Genomic DNA, 20,485 nt, shown 5'->3' with positions numbered 1-20,485 from the left:
GAACAGACAACTTTTTTCTGTCGGCAGGATGGTGCCCCATCACTCTCTGACGACATTAGGGAGAGTGTAACATGGTGTGGGGTGTGTGTGGGTGTGTGTTTACTTTCAAAGAGATGCTGCATCCTACATGTGAGATTGGGATGTCATTCCCCAATGACATGCCCCCTAAATATGAAAGACAATCATAAAACAAAAAAAGAAAGACAGAGTGTATCAGAGAGAGAATGTATGATAATAAAAAATGAATGCCATTCTAACACAGCTTTCAGCAACACATTTATTCATACTATATCCAAGCTGATGACCACTATGATGACTGTATGCTTTTATCCAATCAGTGGCCCTGACGGCTATAATTGCAGCCGCAGTCTACTTTCAGTAAATGTCGACAATGATCATGTTTTGTAGATTCATATTTTTTTTTTTAAGATATTTTTTGGCCATTTTTAAGCCTTTAATGTGTAGGACAGACAAGTGTGAAAGGGGGAGAGAGAGAGGGAGTGACATGCAGCAAAGGGCCACAGGCTGGATTCGAACCCGGGCCGCTGCGGCAACAGCCTTGTACATGGGGCGCCTGCTCTACCACCAAGCCACCGACACCCCGTAGATTCATATTTGATGAACAACGGTTGTTACAAATACACTGTGTTTCCTGTGACTGAGAACTACCTTAAATGACAGAAACCACCTTTAGAAAAAATTTGACCTGTACTGTGAGTTTTGAAGGGGGCATGGCCGATACTATCATCGAGATGTTTTGGCTTCACTTTTGGGGAGCTGTCATGCCATCCATCTCTATATACTGTATACTCTATATACTGGCTGATGTCAGTGAAATAACCTTTAAAATGGCTATGCTGAATTGCATGCATGCATCATTTCCTGCGAATCCCTCAGGTTTAGGTCAAGTGGCCACCTCTGGGGCTAAAAATGAAGCCAACGCAGGAGTGGCATAAACTGCAGTTCTTTGAATGGCCACTTGAGGCAGGCTCCAGAAGCCAGTCAATCCCCATAGACACCCATGTTAAAATGTCCAACTTTACACCAGGAATAAACATGTTTACAGCCTGGTACAAAAGACGGCTTGGGTCGCTATCGCATAATTAAGGGCAGGCCACTTTGAGTGACAGGCTGTCTCCTGATAGTATCCTCGGCTTCTCAGTCAGATCCACCCTTCACCCCTTTACAGTGCCAGTCTCTCACCCAAATATGGTATCTTCTGGTTTCAAAACCAAGATGGCAACGGCCGAAATGCTGAACCCGAAGCTTCAAAATGGGAGTCTACCAACCAATGGGTGACGTCTATGGGTGATGTCCATTATTTTTACAGTCTATGGTTAAGTTTAATCCAGCACAGGAATGGCAGACACTGCAACTAAAAATAAATACTACTATATAGAGAGGTCAGTATAGAATGGAAATACATGGAATAACTATTGCTGAAAACAACAATGGCTGTATTACAACGGATCTACCACTGTTCCAATGATCTGAATTAATGACTTCAGATTCAAAAGCACAAAACATCACATACACAAATGCACACACACACACACNATGTGACACAATTTCCTACACTTTTACCAGGTTTGGGAAACAGGAAGCAGTTGTTCTGGGAAACCAAAGTCTCTACCAAAAGCCAGCCTTCATGTTTGGCCCCCGATCAATCCCACATCAAATACACGCAGCCTGCTACAGTGAGACTGCATCAGCCCGACAAACAATCAACACCCCCAAACTGCAAGCATACACACACACAGCATTGACTTTATTAGTTGTATCGGCCTGTTTACACAAACAGCTTAGTCTTCCAGACAGTGAGTCACATGTAAACAAAGACTACATATAAAATACGCAGACAGAGTCTAGACATGCACTGACTAAAAGTCAAAATGGGAAAAACCTGCGATTTAAGAAAATGTAAAAAAAAAAAAAAAAAAAAAAAAGTTGGCTCCGGCATAGCAGAATTTCTGAGATTTTTGTGCGAGCTAAAGGGCAGCCACAAGTATGCACATAACAGCTCATAACAGTTGTGTGCAGAGGGAAATCTCAGAAACACTTCAAAGAAAATCTGCAAACTAACAGAGAGTGGAAAATGTTGCTTGGTCTGACAACTCCCAGTTTATGTTGCAACATATAAATGACACCATCAGAACCGTGAAAAAGAAGGAATCCATCCAACCTGTTGTCAGCAGCACAGGGATAACCTCACACACACACATGGGAACACACACATCTGACTCAACTGTCAATAAGATTTGATACCCCAATTCAAATCTGAGCATCTTGGTGAACTAGCAATGAAACCGCCCACAGTTACAAGACACTTGTCCCTTTCTGTTGGTTCCATTTTGTCAGTTTCTTCTTATTTTTGTCAAGTTTTTATATTTCTCTTGTTGTCTTACTCACACACAGTTTGTTTTTAGTTTTCGCTAACTCAGCCTGCCTTGGTGTGTAACGCCTTCTTGACATTTGTTGATGCAACTCGGGGAATTGTTCAGCCCTCCTAATGTAGAAATGGTTAAGACAAATGGGAACTTGAGTGTGAGCAGAAAAAAATGTTCTTGGCCCGAGCTCCCTGCTTCTATAAATATAGATAATGTTAATGTAAACTATAAACAATGGAAAATGTCTTTACGACACACACAGGCACAAAGAGTCTAAAGCTACACGTTGTGTTGCACAGTGGGGTACCTACAGACATGTGTTTACTTGAGTGTGTGCATGTGTGCATATGTGCATGAGCGTGTAGGTGCCAGAGAAAGATACATGGATGGCGGCCCAGATTAGCTACAGCGGCACAAAAGGAAGATATTTTGATAGTGAGAAACGACAGTGCGGTTATGTTAAAGCAACAACAATGCAACCATATATGGACACCTGGATAGCTATATTTGTCCCGCAGAGCTTCAAAGCATGGAGCTGTGTAGAGGAAGCCTTTCACAACAATGCTCCAAAATCTCTTTTCTCTGTCTAGTTTCCACCACCTTTCTCTGTCTTCCTTCTGCTCCACCTCCTTCTCCAACTCCATCCTACGCCATCCCATCACATCACAGTGTGTCAGAAGGTCTTTTGGGTCAGCTGTGTGCTGACAGGATCCCCCTCCTCCTTTTTCCAAACCTCTCACCAGTGGCTAGTTTACTGCCACAAGAACGCATAAATCTCCGCTGCATGTAAGTGTGTGTCTAATCGTGTTTATTACACACAGGCACAAATGACCATTTATATTAGATGACATGTATTGCATCGGTTGTCTGCGTAGGTCAAGTCCCCGCAAAATAAACAAAGGGCTGGAGGTAGGGTAGATGGATAGAGAGAGAGTGACGAAGAAAAGGCAAAGAGCGGCACCAGAAGGACAGTGCCTCGCTGAAAACAGGGTGGTGGGGGTCAGAGAGGCAGACAGTGAGAGGAGAAAGTTGCACACACACACACACACACACACATAGAGTACGCTGGCTGCTCTAAATGTGGCTTGTAGAAGGAAATTCTGAAATCTGAGTCTTGGCACCAGACAGGCTGGAAGCAGGCAGGCTGCTGGACGCACAGAGAGAGAGGGAGAGAGAGACAGAGAGGGGGAAAGAGAGGGAGAAAGAGGTGGGGATCGTGGAGGCATTATTACTAGAATTCATATAGCCGTTCCCTCTGTTTGGCTCTTATCAGCTTATAGGCAACACAAGGCCACACCAACGCTATGACCCGCAGCCCCTCACGCATACTAAGTTGGCATGGCAACACAACAAATGCAGACATACACACGCATGCTCATAGACTGAGATATACGTACGCACATGTGCAGCCCTGTGTAGAAAATCCACATGATTTTACATCCGAGAAGACAATCAGAGTGACTCTTACGGCTCTTACGGGCCACATTTTACGGACGTGATTTTATTGAGGGATGTATCAGGTGTGTGCACAAGTGTATTAATGTTTCAGCGGTATACATTTGCTAAAAACATCCCCTTTCACTGTATCTCCAAGGGGCCTACATTGTGAGACGCAGATGGATTATCCTACCAGATGTGCATTTGAAAAGTGGCAGACTGGCCTGGACGCAATGTACCTGATCAGCATGATTATAAACACGGACCGTGGTATTTAATTGGTGTTCCTTTGATAAGCTGCCTCGTAAGTGCTGAGAAAACATCACAGCCTGTTGCGCCACAGGCAGCAGACAGCACAACTGATACCAGACAGGATAAAGCCCATGGACTCTGTTGTTTACACCAGATTTACACCATCTAGACAATATTTTTCCACTGTTGAGTCATCCGGTTTTTGTAATCCACTGTCCGCCCTATAGCCTCGACTTCCTCTTTTTGATAAGCCGGCTGTGCTGAGATGGTGTTCTTCATATCACTGTTTTTCTGAGGTGATGTTTATTTGTTGTTAGCTTTGAGCGAGTCAGGCTTTCTCTTCTGATCTCTCTCATCTGAGTGCTTGTGACGCATGCAGCAAAATCCCAGAACATTGGTTGGCTTAAGTTTGTGCTAAGAGCCCTGGTACCCATGTTGGCTTGTTCACATCTGCTGTTAGTCACAGTTAGTCAAACAGTAATTGAACTGAAAAACCCTGTAGGCATCCTGTTGTTACTTATGCTTTCCATTCATACTCACTTTTAAGTGTGAGCTGTGTGCATAATTGGGGAGTCAGAGCGAACTCTGGACGCCAGGTATATGCTTTGCTGCATTCTCCCACATGAACATGCTCCCGCTGCCCTTTACCTCTCCCCTATTTACACTGTCTTTTTTCCCTGTCTCCCCTTTTATCTAGTCCTCTTCTTCTCACTTTCTCTGCCGCTCTCCCTTGGGAGAACGGCAGAGAAAGAGTGGGCGGTCCGCTGTATGTTTAACCTTTGAAGTGGGCCTGCTGTGCTGAGCAAGGCCTGCCACCTGTTGGCTCTGTGTGTGTGCATGTGTTGTGTGTGCACGCAGAGGTAAATCTCTCTAATTTTGATGAGCAGAGACAACAGCGGAGTCACCATGGGGATGTGGTGGCGGGCAGCGGCCGACGTTCTCAGGAGGGGGGGGGGCTTCCAAGGTGGGATCACACACACACAAACATACACAAAACCCCTCCTCTGTCAGAGGCTTGGTGACACCATGTCTCCCACGGCGATCGTGGGCCCAGCCTGGGTGGCTCCAGGCCTTCTGTGTGTCTCTCAGTGTGTGTGTGTGTGTGTGTGTGTGACACCAAAGGGGTCCCTACTTGGGCCGCCATATGCCACCCACCCAGCCAGGGAGAGGAGAGGGGCGGGGGCGACCCCTGGCCACTGAAGCCACCAGTTGGCCCATTCTCTCAGTCACACGCCGGCCGGGCGCCATGTTTAAAGTCCCACGGCTGTTTATCTGGGATGGGGATGGAGGGAGGTGGTCGGGTGGGTGGGGGTGAGGGGTGCGGTTTAGTCTCCTGACTATGATAAATCCTTTGTAAAAAGGATAACGTGCATGCTCACACACAAATATGTACAACCCTGATTGGACGGATAGATGGATGGATGCTTAGACTACAAAGGGTGGCAGGCGGTGTGTCTCTGAATGACAACACAAACTCATCTGACATCAGTGTGTGTGTGTGTGTACACTTTAGTGGATGGCAGACATACAAGAGCTTGTTTCTGGAAACTCATGCACACCCACAAACATTGTACACATGTAGACACTCAAACACCCATGACTGAAATTCATCTATCGTCCACTGAGCATTGACTTCAATCGGAAAAATGAAAAAAAGGTGTGCACAACTCTTGATGAAATTGATAAACGTCAATGGCAAATGGACCCTATAATAAAATTGCTACCTTGGCTTGGATGAGAATTGAATCCGGACACACTCTGGAGCTGGCTCTGATAAAAGCTACGGGTGGACAGGTGGAGGTGGGTCATGTAAATCATACACTAAAGTGACAGCTGACAGCAGCTCAGAAAAGAACAGTTTTATCGGTGATTGATTAACAGAGGTTGTGGCATCTGAAAGCCTCGACGAACCAGTCAAGTTGCAGCTACAGTTTACATCCATGTCTGTCCAGATTCATATGTAGCCATGGCAGAAGACAGTGCCTCAAATATGGATGCTGCTGTCAATAAACATATTCTAAAACCTGAATGTTTCATACACATCTTCAACCCTGCAGCACAGAGGATCTATACAATCAGCAATGTTTCAAGATGGACACCCAAGATTAGAGTCACCAATTCGCTATCTGACCAAATGTCTCCCCCTCTGCTCCTGAGATACGATAGAAAAGAACATTTTGATGTCACAGTGAAGTTGACCTTTGACCCTTTGGATACAAAATGTCACCACTTTAATATTTAACCCTTGTAGACAATTGTGTGAAATTTTGTCATAATCAATGTATGAATTCTTGAGTTATGGCCAAAAACATGTTTTGTGATGTCAAAGTGACCATGACCTTTGATTGCTAAAATCTAATCAGTTCATCCTTGAGGCGAAGTGGACGTTTGTGCCAAATTTGAAGAAATTCCCTCAAGGTGTTCTGGAGATTTTGCATTCATTCAAGTATGGCACAGACATACCTACATATACAACCCAAAAACATAATGTCTCTGGCTATGGCTTTCACTGATCCGGAGGCATAAAAATCATAAATAAGAAGTGCAAGAAGTGCAAAGACTTCTTCTGGATTGACACCAGTAAGTGAAACTCTTTACTGGCTCTCACAGCACTTCTGTTCTAATGTGGAGTACACTGACGTAGGTGTGGAGGTCTTTACTACCTGAGCTTCCTATCTCAATCTGTAAACCATTTTCTTTCAAGACCAGTTTCAAACCACAACTCTCTTGGGTCCCCAGCCGATTTTCTTTCTGCCTCTGACCCTGAATACAACCTTTACAAACACACAGAAACACACACAGACACACACATACATTCACAGAGAGTAGGCAGAGGGGTGTAGTTTCTCCAGCTTTAGTTGGTTGTCTTTTATCAGCTTATAAGCAACACATGGAGCCAGGCTAACCCTTTGACCCACTGGCTGTCTGTCTCTGCACACACACACACATGCAAACAGAAACAAACACACACTCACACATTAACTGGCTTTTTTCCTCCCATACTCTTTATTTCGTAACCTCTCTCCTTCCAACTCCACAGTCCAGTTTTCAGAGCTCTTCGTCCCTCACTCTAGCTGTCTCTCTCCATCATCTTTTCAATCTGCCATTTCATCTGCTTCAGTCTCAATCATTCTCACTCTCTCTCTCCTCCTCTTCTTACCTATTTCAGTCTTCCCTGACATCCCACTTCCCTTTCAGCCTCCCTCCTTCCCCCTCTCTCTCACTGCCCTCCATCCCCACCCCCTGTCTCTCTGTGTCTGTGTGCTGAGTTGAGGTTTGGAGTGGAAACCAGAGTATCAAGTCGGAGACACACAGGACAAGAGGGAGCCAGCCTCATAAATCTCGCTTAGTGCGGCCCACAGCATCCAGAGTTAAGAACACAGTGTGAGGGTGTGCGGGTGCATGCATGTCTAAAGTGTGCACGTAAGTGTTTATATGCATCTGTGCATGTGTGTACTTAATCTACTTAATTTATGTGAGTGCATGTATTTGTGAATGGGCATGAATGTGAGTGGGTTCATATGTTTCTGTGTTTGCTGTTTGCTGTGTGTGTGTGTGTGTGTAAGAAAGAATAGCCCGGGGCCTATCCAAAAGTAGGGAGGTAAGCAGAAAATCTGCTCCCTCGTGTGGACTGGAATCTATAGTCTATCATCTTGCCAACAACTCAGTCTCAACAAATTAATATTACAGGCCAAGAAGCAGTTGAAGTCCAAACTTAACAGGACAGCTGAAACAGCGTGAATAAACAGTTTTGTTCTGGGGAAAATATTTCCCCATATCCTCAAAGAGTTTGTCAATAAAAAACTTGTTTCGATTAGTGTCATCGGACAGCACAGGCTTTTTTATGACATTTTTGCAGGAGCCAATAAGGGTGATTTCAAACCCTCTGTTTGGTTTGGTTAAAGCAAACTCATGTCAGTTTGCCTGGTTAGTACAGATCATTCAGGCAGGTGTGAAAGCTGCCAGTTGAACCCTTGTGCAAACCAAACAACTGATCTGGGACCACCTGGAAAGGTGGGATTTAGTCTGCTGTCAAGAGGACTCTTGTGTGATTTGTTTGTGGTGTGAAAGCAAACAAGCCAACCACAGGGTTTTGTGTTAGCAGATACTGTATGCGATTTTACCATCATTTCAAAAGCTAAACTGCTAATGATTCCGTCTGCTGCTCACATAATCTGTTCAGGAAACATCTTGTAATTGATCTGTATAAGGCAATATACTGCCTATTTTTACCTTGATCCAGTTAATTAATCCCTGTGTAACCAGCTGCATTATACTTGGCAGAACTCAGTACACACACACAGTCAAGCTGGCAGCAATCCCACACTGCAAGAACGGAGACAGTACAGTGGGTGAAAGACTCCACTCTGCTTCGCCTACGTGACGTGATGCAACTGTATCCCATGTATTTCTGCTGTAATAGGTAAAAAGCTGTTAAAACTGCTATGCTTGTCCAACTCTGTGTACTTTGCCAGTTCATTAAGTCAATTCAAAAAAGTGAGTGACAGGGATCCCATGGTAATATGCGCCAAATCATTACTGTTTTGTCCTGTCTCTGTTAATCATTATTCATTTAATACCATTGATTTGCAGTCTAATAATTAGGGGTGTAACAAACCATCTATCTGAATCGAGATACTGATTCAATGATCAATGACTCAGTATCATCAATGCAAAGTGAGAACATCAATCCATATCATCATCTTTAGATCACGCCTGGCCAGGTATCTCACTCCGCTAACTTCTTGCAGCAACACATCAACATTAGCTACTTTGTTTTAACAATGTTCGGCTGAAAAAACATACATGCTTGCTGAAATTCACTTGAGCTGTTTTGTCAGGAGATGCAGAGACTTACACCAGCAGTGAGCAAGATAAAGTATAAATAATACATGTCATTTATTAAGCTTGAGTAGAGGAAAACTCCGCTAGCTGCTAGGCTAATTTATGCACCGTAAACGTGCTTAAGCTAATAATGGGTCACTAGCAAAAAACTGTTGTTTTGCCCATTAACCTTGAGAGTTATTATGGAGCTGAACGTTATACTTATGTTAAATTATCTTGTTGTTAGTCCATGTTTTATGGCTGTTAGCAGAAGTTTGCCCTCAGGGTTCTAAGCCAGATAGCCCTGAAGTTTTATTTAAAAGATCATGGTTTGGGTTAAAACGAAAACATTTCTTCTTAACACCTACAATAGGTTATTTCTTTGTGAGCTCTTTGTGGCACCATAGAACATAAATATAGGCTATACATGAGAAGCATCAAGGTGCTGAATAAACTTTTGTCATTCATCAAAATTTGATTTCCCCACGTGGCTCCGAAACTTGGTTCTTCTGTGTAACTTCATGTTTACTCCTCTTGGTTTGTATGTAAAATACCAGAGTGAACAGGAACCAGGCCAGAACTAAAATGCAACCTATATCTTTATCCCCTTTGTCCAGACCTAATGAATTGAACTACAGGTGTGAAAGCACCCTCAAGATAGTTAAAAGAACAATCTCACCACAAGGTCCATTTATACGGTACTGTAGCTGTCATATGACACAATCTTCACCAGCAAAGTTTGTTCAGTTGTCATGGAATCGCAGATGTTCAAGTTTCCATATTTTTTCTGAACATCATTAGGACTTCTTGTCCTTGTTGACATGAAACATTAAAGCATTAATAATAGTCTCTGGATGGAAAATATGACAGAAGGCCACTGATGAAAACAATGATGCATATTTTCTATGATGACAAGATGTCCACCTGCACACAGAGAAAATGATTCCAGTTTCTAAAAGCCTACTTACATGTGATGTGTGTATAACTGTAAAATTTCTAATGTACTGTACATATAACAGCAAAAAAAGTAATAAAAATAATCAAATAATGGATGTTCTGTCCCAGTATTGCATGTAGTTCATATATTATCTGAACTACATCTCACTTAAACAGCATTTGGCACTATCCTGTGTGTCAACGCTTTTAAGTCTGTAAGACATTCTCAGAATAATGTCATTTAAATGCAGCCAGAGAGCAGAAGTAAAATGTTGGACATTCCAGCACAAGCAGTGAACACTTTCCTTTTGTTGTGATCTTTAACAGTGTGTTCTGAGCTGATTTTTTTTGTAAAGACAAATTATAGGGATCTTTAACCTCCTCATTTGTCCCTCTTGTTTGAACTGACAGTTCTCAGCCACAGAAAAGAGGAGAACAATCTAAAGAGAGGATGAAAAAGAAAGAGCTGGGAATATTAAATCAAATTAGAACCAAATGAGGCGAGTGGCACATTGTCCAAAGCCACTTTACACCCAGGCCCCTTGAGCATTGCCCTCCACTTTCCACTAAGACTTTAGTGATTTTTTTCTATGTTCTTTTTATTCCCTTTGTGCACAATTCATAAGGATTAGCACTTGGTATCCCCCGTTCCCCCTCACACACCCAACGCAACACAGTGCTAACTATTACAATGTGTGTTTGCTCATGTGTGTGTGTGAGCATGAATATCAAGGAGAAAATCAGACATGCAGACATGAGTTTTTACCACTCTGCGTGTGTGTGTGTGTGTGTGTGTGTGTTTGGGTGTGTATTAATATATCGACTACGGGAATGGGAGGCTGGCTTCTCTCTCTCTTCTTCGCATCAAAATTAGGACGTCATCCTGAGAGTGCTGTCAGCTCCTGAGTTATCCCTGAAGACAGGGTGGCACCAGGCAGAGCAGAGAGGCCTTCAGGGGATGGAGAGGGTTTAAACCCTCCAGCGCATACTGCATAACCACACACATCACAATCAAACACTTAACTGGTGTGGTAGCAACTTCAAATTTCAACTTTTATTTATGAAGTGGATATGGTTTGAGTGCTGCATGCTACAGTACACGTTGATGTTTAAGCACTTATGTATAGAGTTTCCTCTCCAGGCGTACTGCGGGGGAACTGTTGAGGGAAATAAAAACTGCTTGGCCGACATACATGGCTGCCTCTCCATTGTACTCAGGGGTTTTGGCAAAGGGCTGGAACTGCCTCTCTGTCACCATGAGAGGATATGGAAATAAAGACTTATTTACTGGCCCTACGCTGGAACAGAACCAGTGTCCCTTTATAGCCCCAGTATTGACTCTCAGACTCTGCTGGATGTCTCCTGTGTCAACGTCATGCACAGGAAACAAGGCAGTAAATACATGCGGCAGTGGGAAACAGACCTAAATTAGGCTGAGCGTATAAGTTTAGATATTGAACTTAAAGGGACAGGTCACCCCAAATTCAAAAACACAGATTTTCCTCTTATGTGAAGTGGTATTTATCAATCTACATTGTTCTGGTTTGAGTTGCAGAGTGTTGGCCAGCCATAGAGATGTCTGCCTCCTCTCCAATATAATGGAACTGGTGGGCACTCGGCTTGTGGTGCTCAAAGCGCCAATTAAATACAATTGGAAAACTCAACAGCAATGTCTCTTTCCAGACATCATGACCCAGTTAATCATGATAACCCACAGACCTTGTTGTTAGCAGTCTGATGGACCTTTTTTCTTTCTACCAAACTACACCTGCCAACCACATCACCATGCAGAAGGAAGCATGCATCTTATGCTAGCTTACCCAGCACCACTGAGCTAGCGAAAGTAGCAGCCAGGGTCTGAAATTAACACTGTCCAAGCACTAAATGTGGGTAGATTTACCATCTGATGAGCACTATCCATCGCACTGGTGGGAGAAGTTCTGTAATAGGGAAGTGAATGATTAACCGTTAATAGGTTAGCGGCTGAGAACATTTTTGACCAGTTACACATGTCGGTCTGTAGGTTCTACTCTTCAGTTTACTGCACTACTCAACACTTGACTCTGGTAGGACCGAGGTGCTGCTCAGTGGGCCATTACCGCTAGTAATGCTGTACTAACCTGACAGTGCTGCCGTGGAAACATTGTGCCCACCCTCCTGTTTTACCCAAGGTTGATGCAGCTCAATTTTGAGCCATAAAAAACCCTCTGAAGCATTTTAAGCTGTTAGCTCTGTTAACACCATTAGCAGTGTCAGCACGGCTAGTGATGCTAACATAGCAAACAATGCTAAAAGTGTTTTGCGGCTCAAAATGAAGCTGCTTACCCTCGGGGGCTAGCTTAGGGTCGACCAGAGGGTGGAAAAAAATGAACGCATTGCACAACCAGACAGTATTACCAGCTGTAATTGCCAAATGAGTGGCGCCACCAGCTACTTAATGTTAGCTCCCACCCGACCCAGGTGGTGTGAAGTGCAGAGCAGCCAAGGAACCAGTGCAGACTGGAGGCTGGGTGTTGTGCACGTTCACACAAGATAATGCAGCTGGCCGGCTGTCTGATAGCAAAGCCAACAGAAAATAAAATAAAAGGCAAGACATGTACATCACAAAACTGAAATTTCATCAATTCTGAAAGGACGGTGCTTTAAAATGCAGCGCATTCACTGAGGCAATGAAGCGTCAGACCAAAAGGAAGGGCCTCTTGTATTTTCTGTCTTTTTCTTTTCTTAAACATTAACCGGTTAGTTACTGGTTAATGTGGGTGAACCCAAATAAACCAAAATGTACATCCTAGTTTGTACCAAAAAAAAAAAATCTATGCTGAGAGTCTCTACCATGTTTTGATGTTATTTTCGGGGGCACTGCTCTACTGCTCCTGTGTTGTTAGTGTTGGAGACACACACACACATACACATGGATGTGTTTTTACACAGGCTGAAAAACTAACAATCTCAAGTGCTTCTAGTTTTGTGGCACTACAGGGCATTAGCTAAACTAATCACATGAAGGTAATATTATAATAACGCAGAGGCTCTGTAGTCTGAACCAAGATCAAAACTCTTTATTGCCTTCCACACTATCAACAACAGCATATAACAGCTTCACACCTTCCTTTTTTTTTTACCTTTCACAATAAAAGCCTTGAACTTCTAATTTGCATCCCTGCTTTCCAGAAAGACCTCTGGCTTTAACTTTTGCTCTCACCTCTTTTCAAAGTTTGAATTTAACATTATCCCTTATTAGATCAATAAATGCACTGAAACAAATGTATCCGTGACACAAAAAGGCAATTTAATATTTTGGCCTGTGTAGCTACACTGGTCCAATGAAATAATGGCCCGCTTCATACAGATGTCTTTTAAAAGAACATTTTTGTTCTCTTTCTCTGTTTTTTTCAGACACTGTGAAAACTACAACAAAATAAAAGATATAAAAAGTCTCTCAAGGTAGTGCCCACTGATAGCAGTCCAAAACACAACAGAAATGTGCTGACATAAAATAAAAATACAATTTTTAGCCAAACATTTTTTTAAATACCTTTAAGACCCATTTTTTTTTATCAAACGTTTTATCATTTTAACACCTTATTTATTACATTTTTACTCACTTTTTAACAACTTTATGAACTTGAATGATTATAAAGTTATAACTAAAAAAAACACAATAAACACATCAATGAAACTCTCTCTGAGACAGTAAAAAAATGCCTGGCCTGTAGATTTTCATCTACTAGTCCCCTTGGCCAGTGAGTCAAAAACCTGATTTCAGACACTGGTTACAGTGCGTGGTGATACAGTTGGAAGGTTTAATTTGGTGAAAATGTAATAATTCCCACATGAAACTGCTCACAACAAAGTCTGTGGATTATCCTGAGTAAGCAGGTCATGATTTCTGGAAAGAGACATTGCTGTTGAGTTTTTCAAATGTATTTTTTTGGCGAGTGCCATTAAGTTCCATTATATTTGAAAGAAGGCAGACATCTCTACGTCTGATATCTCTAACACTCAGCAATTCACACTGAAACAATCTAGATTGATAAACAGAACTACAGGTAAGAGGAAAAATATGTATCTTTTATCTTGGTGTGAACTGTCCCTTTAATGGTCCCATAATGCTTTTTATTCAGAATTATATAACAGTAATCTCGTAAGGTCATTTTTTCCCAAAGATGTCACGGATGTAGATTATAATTTCTTATACTAATGGTTTCCTGGGGAAAAAAAAACAAAAACGTATCATTATTTTTTCAGCAATCTTACAAGGCGGCATATATCCTCTTATTTCCCCTTTACTGCCCCCTCTCACCCCCTCCTACTTCTTTACTCCACCCATACCCTAGAGGCCATTTACTATGATTACCAATAACAATAACACTCCCATTATCTTTTATTTTCCCAAGGCCCTGCCAGCTCTCACAGACTTTGATAAAGCTACAAAACGGCTCCTGTTTCCAGCTTGTATATGGGCTGCCTTGGCTTACAATTCCCTTAATGGTCACAGTTTGTTTGGGTATCTGACTTGAATCGACATAAACGGCAATGGTCCACTAAATAGATAGTTATAGAGTTAAGCCACCTGAGACTATTTTACTGCGGAGGGCTGCTGGTAGGTTTCCAGCTTGGTATTTAATATGATCCTTGTGTCACTTTACTCTTAATGGTTTTGATTTAAAGAGTGAACAGAGGAGGGGGGGCAGTGCACAGATAAACATAATTAAACCTTCATTTGAAAGTGTATATTGGTGGGTAACGCTACATTTCCACATTTCACTTTCATTACAGGCAAACAAATTCCAGTCATTTAACAGCTTCTGTCTCAAGACACAAAGAATTCACTGAAGCATTAACAGTTTTTAGACAACATGTACCTATCTACTGTAGATCTATCTGAACTGTACTCTGATTTCTAAGCATATACAAAACGCGTCCTTGATTAGTCTCAGAAGAGAAATGTTCTATTCCAACATTCAAACACAATAAACTGGATGAGTACACTACTTAGAGAATATAGCTCTGTGATAACAAGTAGTTGTTAGCAAAACAATAACACAGATTGCTTAGACAGACCACAGGAAGTGCAATAAATGTCGAACAATTCCAAAAATGCAACTGATTCATGGGGTGTTTTCAGTCGATGCTACACGCACACGTGCTTTCCTTCTGACAGTGTTGATGACTGTACATTCCAGAGGAGCCATGCTGGTCTTGTCAGGAGCCGGACCGACCTTGTTTCACCTCCCAGTAGCATGACTCAGCCCTAAACCTTGAATCTCTCCTCCTGGGGTCCCTTGTTTATTATGTCACAAAAGACCAGTCACACTCCCGTAACGGCGGCTCGCCCCAGAGAAAGTCAGAATCCAGCTGTAGCCGAGCCCCCCCTCATCCCTCTCGTAAATGAGCATGTCCAATCTACCCACTGTGTTTCATTAAAACCAGACTACATCAATCGGGGCCTGAACTTTAAAGGCCAGGTCCCCTCTCCAGCAACATGGGAGAAAAACACGAAGCTGTTAAAGTAAAGGACCTCACACTGCACATACACTCACAACGCTCATACACTTAACACCACATTTCTGCTGGCGGACCACACATTGCAACGTCAGTCCGAGACCACACAGTAGGTCTCGTAAGGCCGACAAAAGACCTCGTAAGACCTCACACCGGGCCCTAGCATGATTGGACAGGACCTCAGAGAATCTCACACCTGTAACTCCACAAACCACAAAGTAACTCTACTGAAAAGCTACTGTAGTCCCCGCACAGCCATTAGAAACCTGGAAACTGTTTAGACCTGTGACTGTTTGGACATTTTTTTACTTGACAAAATTAAGTGCAAAGGAAGTGTAAGATCCGCTTTAACCCGAGGCTATTTTCCCAATGGTGAGAGAAGTCTAAAAGAAGAGCCAAGAATACATAGCAGGAAGCTCAGGGGGGATGCCAGATGGACAGACGGCAGGATGGATGGGTAGATAAATGAGTGGAGGCTGTGCAACAAGAGGGGAGACTGGGAAGGAGTCCCATGGGTGGGGACGGGAAGGCAGCCTCGTGATGGAAAGCTTTCAAACTCCTTTCATCGGCTGCCTGAGGACTGGAGCTTTACAAGAGCAAGATGAGCCGGCGCCACTGGAGCTGCTTGGCGCTCTTCAACGAAACCCAGACGCAGAGACTGAGCAGGACCCTATCACCACTCCACCCACTCTCTGCCCCCGCCCCAAACACCAGCCCCCCGATCCTCATTGACCTCAGCCTTGACTTTGTACACAGACACATCATAGCAAGGCTCAGTCGCAGTTGTGTCTCTTGTTAGGCGTTACTTTTTGGATTTCAGTTGCAACAAGGGAAAGATTCTGCTCAAAACACTGCTTCTGATACCAATTTATGAAGACTTATTTTATAATCTGCACAGTCTGAGAACCTTAAAGTCATGAACACGGGTCTCAGGGTTGATGTAGTGAAGGCAGAGTACACTATCACAACTTTCTAGGAATCATAAAATAATTTGATGACGCAGATTAAAAGATGGTCTTACCAGTCGACACTGAGAGATCGTCTTCTGTAGGATTGAGGTCTGTCCGTGGAAGTCTTGTCTGTTTTGGCCACACGCTCCTTGAGGGACAAGCGATGGGTAAATTTGGAGATCCCTGACTCTGACCTTGGGGACAGAAGGAGAAAAAATTGATCAAAAAGAGTTCATGTTTTAGAGGGGGTTAGGGTTTGGGTTACCTTAGGGTTAGGGGTTAGGGATATGCAATGGATTCCTGGCCCACTACATAGACAAACCTCTATAAACCTTTTGTGTTCCAACATATTTTCCTTTCATACATTATTAATTCTTACATATGAGTTCAAGAGCAGTTAACACCAGCGCCTTCTTTCTCAGCTCTCAGTATAAATAATGGCTAATAAGAAAACACACAGAGGGGCTGACATTTGTGTTGTGGGTTTATCTTCTACAGTACCACGGAAATTCTCCCTGCCAAAAACTAAAAATGCTCAGCTAAGGTTAATATTACTGGAGAACACGGATGTCTCTGTAAAATGGATCCTCTTATGCCTAAAACTACACTCAGTTTTGCAGAAATCACAATACTCGGTGGAAATGTAGTCCATGAAGTTGATAAACAGTGTAACAATGCTGCAGTTCCCAGAGGAAACATTAGGTTTCAGGGAAAGCCGCATACTTCCTGCCTAATTTTCTCCAAATCTTTTTCACAGAAAAAAAAAGTGAAGTCACACACATTTTAATCTCCTCTACTGGGCTGCCAATGTCCCAGTTCAACTTTTCGCTCAAAATTAAAAACAGGAAATGTAATATTTCTTCCATTCCAGCCCGGGACACATTTGATGAGACTCAGCATTGCAATATTGCTGTGGTAACAGTGGGGACTAATCAAAATGTAATAATATTCTCTATCAAGGAGCCAGGCTCGCAGCGGAACGTTGCCGGAGCACGGAAGAGTATGTGAAGTAAAAATTCACAAGACTTGTTAAAGGTCCGGTGAGTAGGATTTAGGGGGATATATTGGCAAAAATGGAATATCACATAATAAGCATGTTTTTTTTCTTCAGTGTATAATCACCTAAAAGTAGAAACTGTTGCGCTTTCGTTATCTTAGAGTGAGATGTTTACATTTATATAGTGAGCCAGTCGTCATCTATGGAGATTGCCATGATGTACCGCCATGTTTCTACAGTAACCCAACCTGGACAAACCAAACACTGGCTCTATATATTTGTCTTTTTGCGATGGCCACTGTAGTTTGCAGCCCCTCTGCAGCGAGAGAATTTGAAAAAGTGTTATTTATTTTATGTGAAACTGTTTTATACAGTGTTTTAACCAGTTTAAATCAATGTGGATAATTGGCTGCCGGTCAAAACCTCCTTAATGGCTGGATCTTAACTTATCAGAGAAAAAAAGGTGAGCACATTGGTTTTAATCACCTGGTCCGCTTGTTTTGGAGAGAAGGCCTCTTTGGATAGTTTGGCTCCTAGTTAAAAATGCCTGACCAATGAACAATGAAGGAATTCTAACCAGAAGTTACAGCTTATTGCAGACTACAATTCTCACCACTAGATGTCACTAATTCCCCCTAAATCTTACACACTGTTCCTTTAAACAAGGGTTTATATAAATGTACCCAAAGTGAATACAAATCTGTGGATAAGTAAAAGGACAGACAAAGCACTGCAGGGAAAAAAAAACAAAAATCTAAAATATGTAATTGAAGGATTTTCCTACTGGTGTTGCCATGAACTTTTTTTTTCAAAATGACAGAGGGTTACATAAAATGATGCCCAAACATTGCGCAGCATTCTTTGCTCACCTAATCTAACACACATGTCGTTTCCATTTCATTATGAAATGATAAAACATCCTTAATAATGACTCACATGTACACGCACACGTACATATATCTCCTCTCAACCTGAGCCAAAAAGTGTTTTAGTCTCCATGGTGAGCTCTGCTGGAGACACGCTGCAGGGATGGTTGATTGAGGACAGCACAGACTACTGGGGTGCACCCTGCCACTCAAAAACAAAGCTTGTATCTGCCATCGCTGTTGTTAGTTTATGTAAGTTGCTGCAGGAATAACAGCTCACATAAGGCTTTGATAAAACGGGATTGATGAAATCGAACACAATAGCTCACGTCGTTATTTTAATCACTGAACAGTGACATGGATGAATGACAGTGTGGTGATGCGTCCAGTTGCGTGTAACTCAACTGCCAAATTGGCATAATGTTGTATCACATGCTCAATGTTTTGGCATCCTGATGCAGAGGTCTGACAGGACCTTGAATGAGTAATTCATATGCTCTTGTCCAGGGGAGTGCTTTACTTCAGAAAGAGGACAGACAGTCTGCGAGTGTCCTGTCAAGTCTAATGCTTCTACGAGAGACTGATCAGATCTGAGAGAATGATTCAATTGGATGGAGACATTTATTGCATTGCAGAATTTTAAACGTTGCCACAGGTGTGAGTTAAAGACTGCCGTGACCTTGGAAATTAAAGTGAAGCCCTTCTTAAAGTTACAGATCCATGCCAGCTGAGCTTTCTGCTACCTTGCTTGGAACATTCTCTCCTCTTTTCCAAACTGATATAAAAATAAAACGTCTCGTAATAAGATGGCTTCATTGCCAAAATTCTATTTCATCTCTCTCTCAAAACGGGCAGAGTCCACATCCTTGACAGGCATCATAAATCAACATTCTATGAACACCAAGTTATAAAAACAAAACAAAAAAGTGACAAATGAAGAGTACATTTTAATATTAGATAAACCTTTTACAGAGTAATCATGGGCATGAAATCAAAGCACCGACATTACCATCACACTTTCCAAAAAGCTTTTCTAGCTATATAAAACTGGGAAGTATTTTCTCCTTGTAGCATATTCTCTCATGCTACAAAGACATATTCATCATGAGACCAGTTGTTGCACTATAAAGACGCTGCCCTAAGCTGAGATGAAAATACATGAGTTTTCATTCAAAATGACCTCATACTATGGCTTATCTAGTAGAACAAACCCCCAGTCCCACTGCTTTCGTTCCCACTCCTACACCCTCAACTACTGTTTCCTGACCCTACGCCAGCTTCTCCAAAGAGTTGGTTGACCTCTAAGACAAAGAGGCATATTTTCCTGTATGAATCACACAAACGGGGTGTGGGATTTTAGTCAGATGGCGGAGCAACCCCTAATTGATGGTATTAAGTTAGGCTGGGCTTCTTCTTCTTCAAGGGCTTTTAATTAAATTAGTAGCACTGCCCTGTGCACGCCAGCTACTGCCAACCATTGATGCTAATGTCCCTTTCCATAAACTGCGTATTTCACTGGTCCGAGAATATCTGATTCATAAATAGACTACAGGGGTGATTGGTTTGGATCATCATTGGTTGTAAATAATTGCCTTGGTTTATATCTCTAATATGTTTGGCCTATGCCCAATAGTTACATTAAGAGTTCCCTGTAAAACTTCAAACAAACTTTTGGATCAAACGCATGACACAACACGACCATAGGATAATGACTTCAATGCCATGAAAACACACAGGATCATGACTTCAAAGACACGGGGGCCAGTGGACATAGAAGAGGACTCAGGGAATCCCTTTGAGGGGTTTAGAGGACAAATGGACATGCGAAGCAGGTGGGTCTCAGCGGAGGGGATCTGCTGGCAACTGGCTGCCTCTTGGCTCCCTGAGAGCCTCGACCCCTGGCTCCGCCCCATGCAGCTGTCCCCGATAACATCATCACAGCAGGCACACTGTGATGATGCAATCCCCTTGGAGGCCCACTCAGGATATCCCAGTCGATTATCCTCTCATCAGAATTATATTTTCTCTTTCATTTTCCTGGTGTTGATTACGGCTTAAGAAACCAGTGATTGATTGTTTTTCCTTATAGTACAGAGGCAACGATGTGACCTTGAAGCCATGTGATCCCATACACTCACAACCGACAAAGCTTTTAACCTATACCACCACCAGGAAAGTGCATACATACTGTGAGAGGCAGCCAGTGCTTAGGCACCTGCCAGTCTGCCCTGAAACATCCTACAGAGCCAATGTAGGCGTACCTGTATGTGCCCGTCCCTAGTTGTTTCCAATCTCACATATCTGCAACCTTTCCTTGCTCTCAATGAACGC

The 20,485-nt window shown here is 42.7% G+C and overlaps 1 protein-coding gene across 2 annotated transcripts in view; it reads right to left on the bottom strand.

Moving 5' to 3' along the window:
- LOC126400186 (ankyrin repeat and fibronectin type-III domain-containing protein 1) overlaps positions 1-20,485 on the bottom strand; it is a 167,597-nt gene that overhangs the window by 31,846 nt on the left and 115,266 nt on the right. For both annotated transcript variants that reach the window (XM_050060744.1, XM_050060745.1), the window contains one exon: positions 16,363-16,485. In XM_050060744.1, the coding sequence (XP_049916701.1) occupies positions 16,363-16,485 (123 nt within the window). The remainder of the gene's footprint in view (positions 1-16,362; positions 16,486-20,485) is intronic.

This window comes from Epinephelus moara, chromosome 13 (genome assembly GCF_006386435.1).
Source record: "Epinephelus moara isolate mb chromosome 13, YSFRI_EMoa_1.0, whole genome shotgun sequence".
In the NCBI taxonomy this organism is placed as follows: domain Eukaryota; kingdom Metazoa; phylum Chordata; class Actinopteri; order Perciformes; family Serranidae; genus Epinephelus; species Epinephelus moara.
Note: the sequence above shows the minus strand (reverse complement) of the source record. Positions and strands in the feature narration are given on the sequence as shown.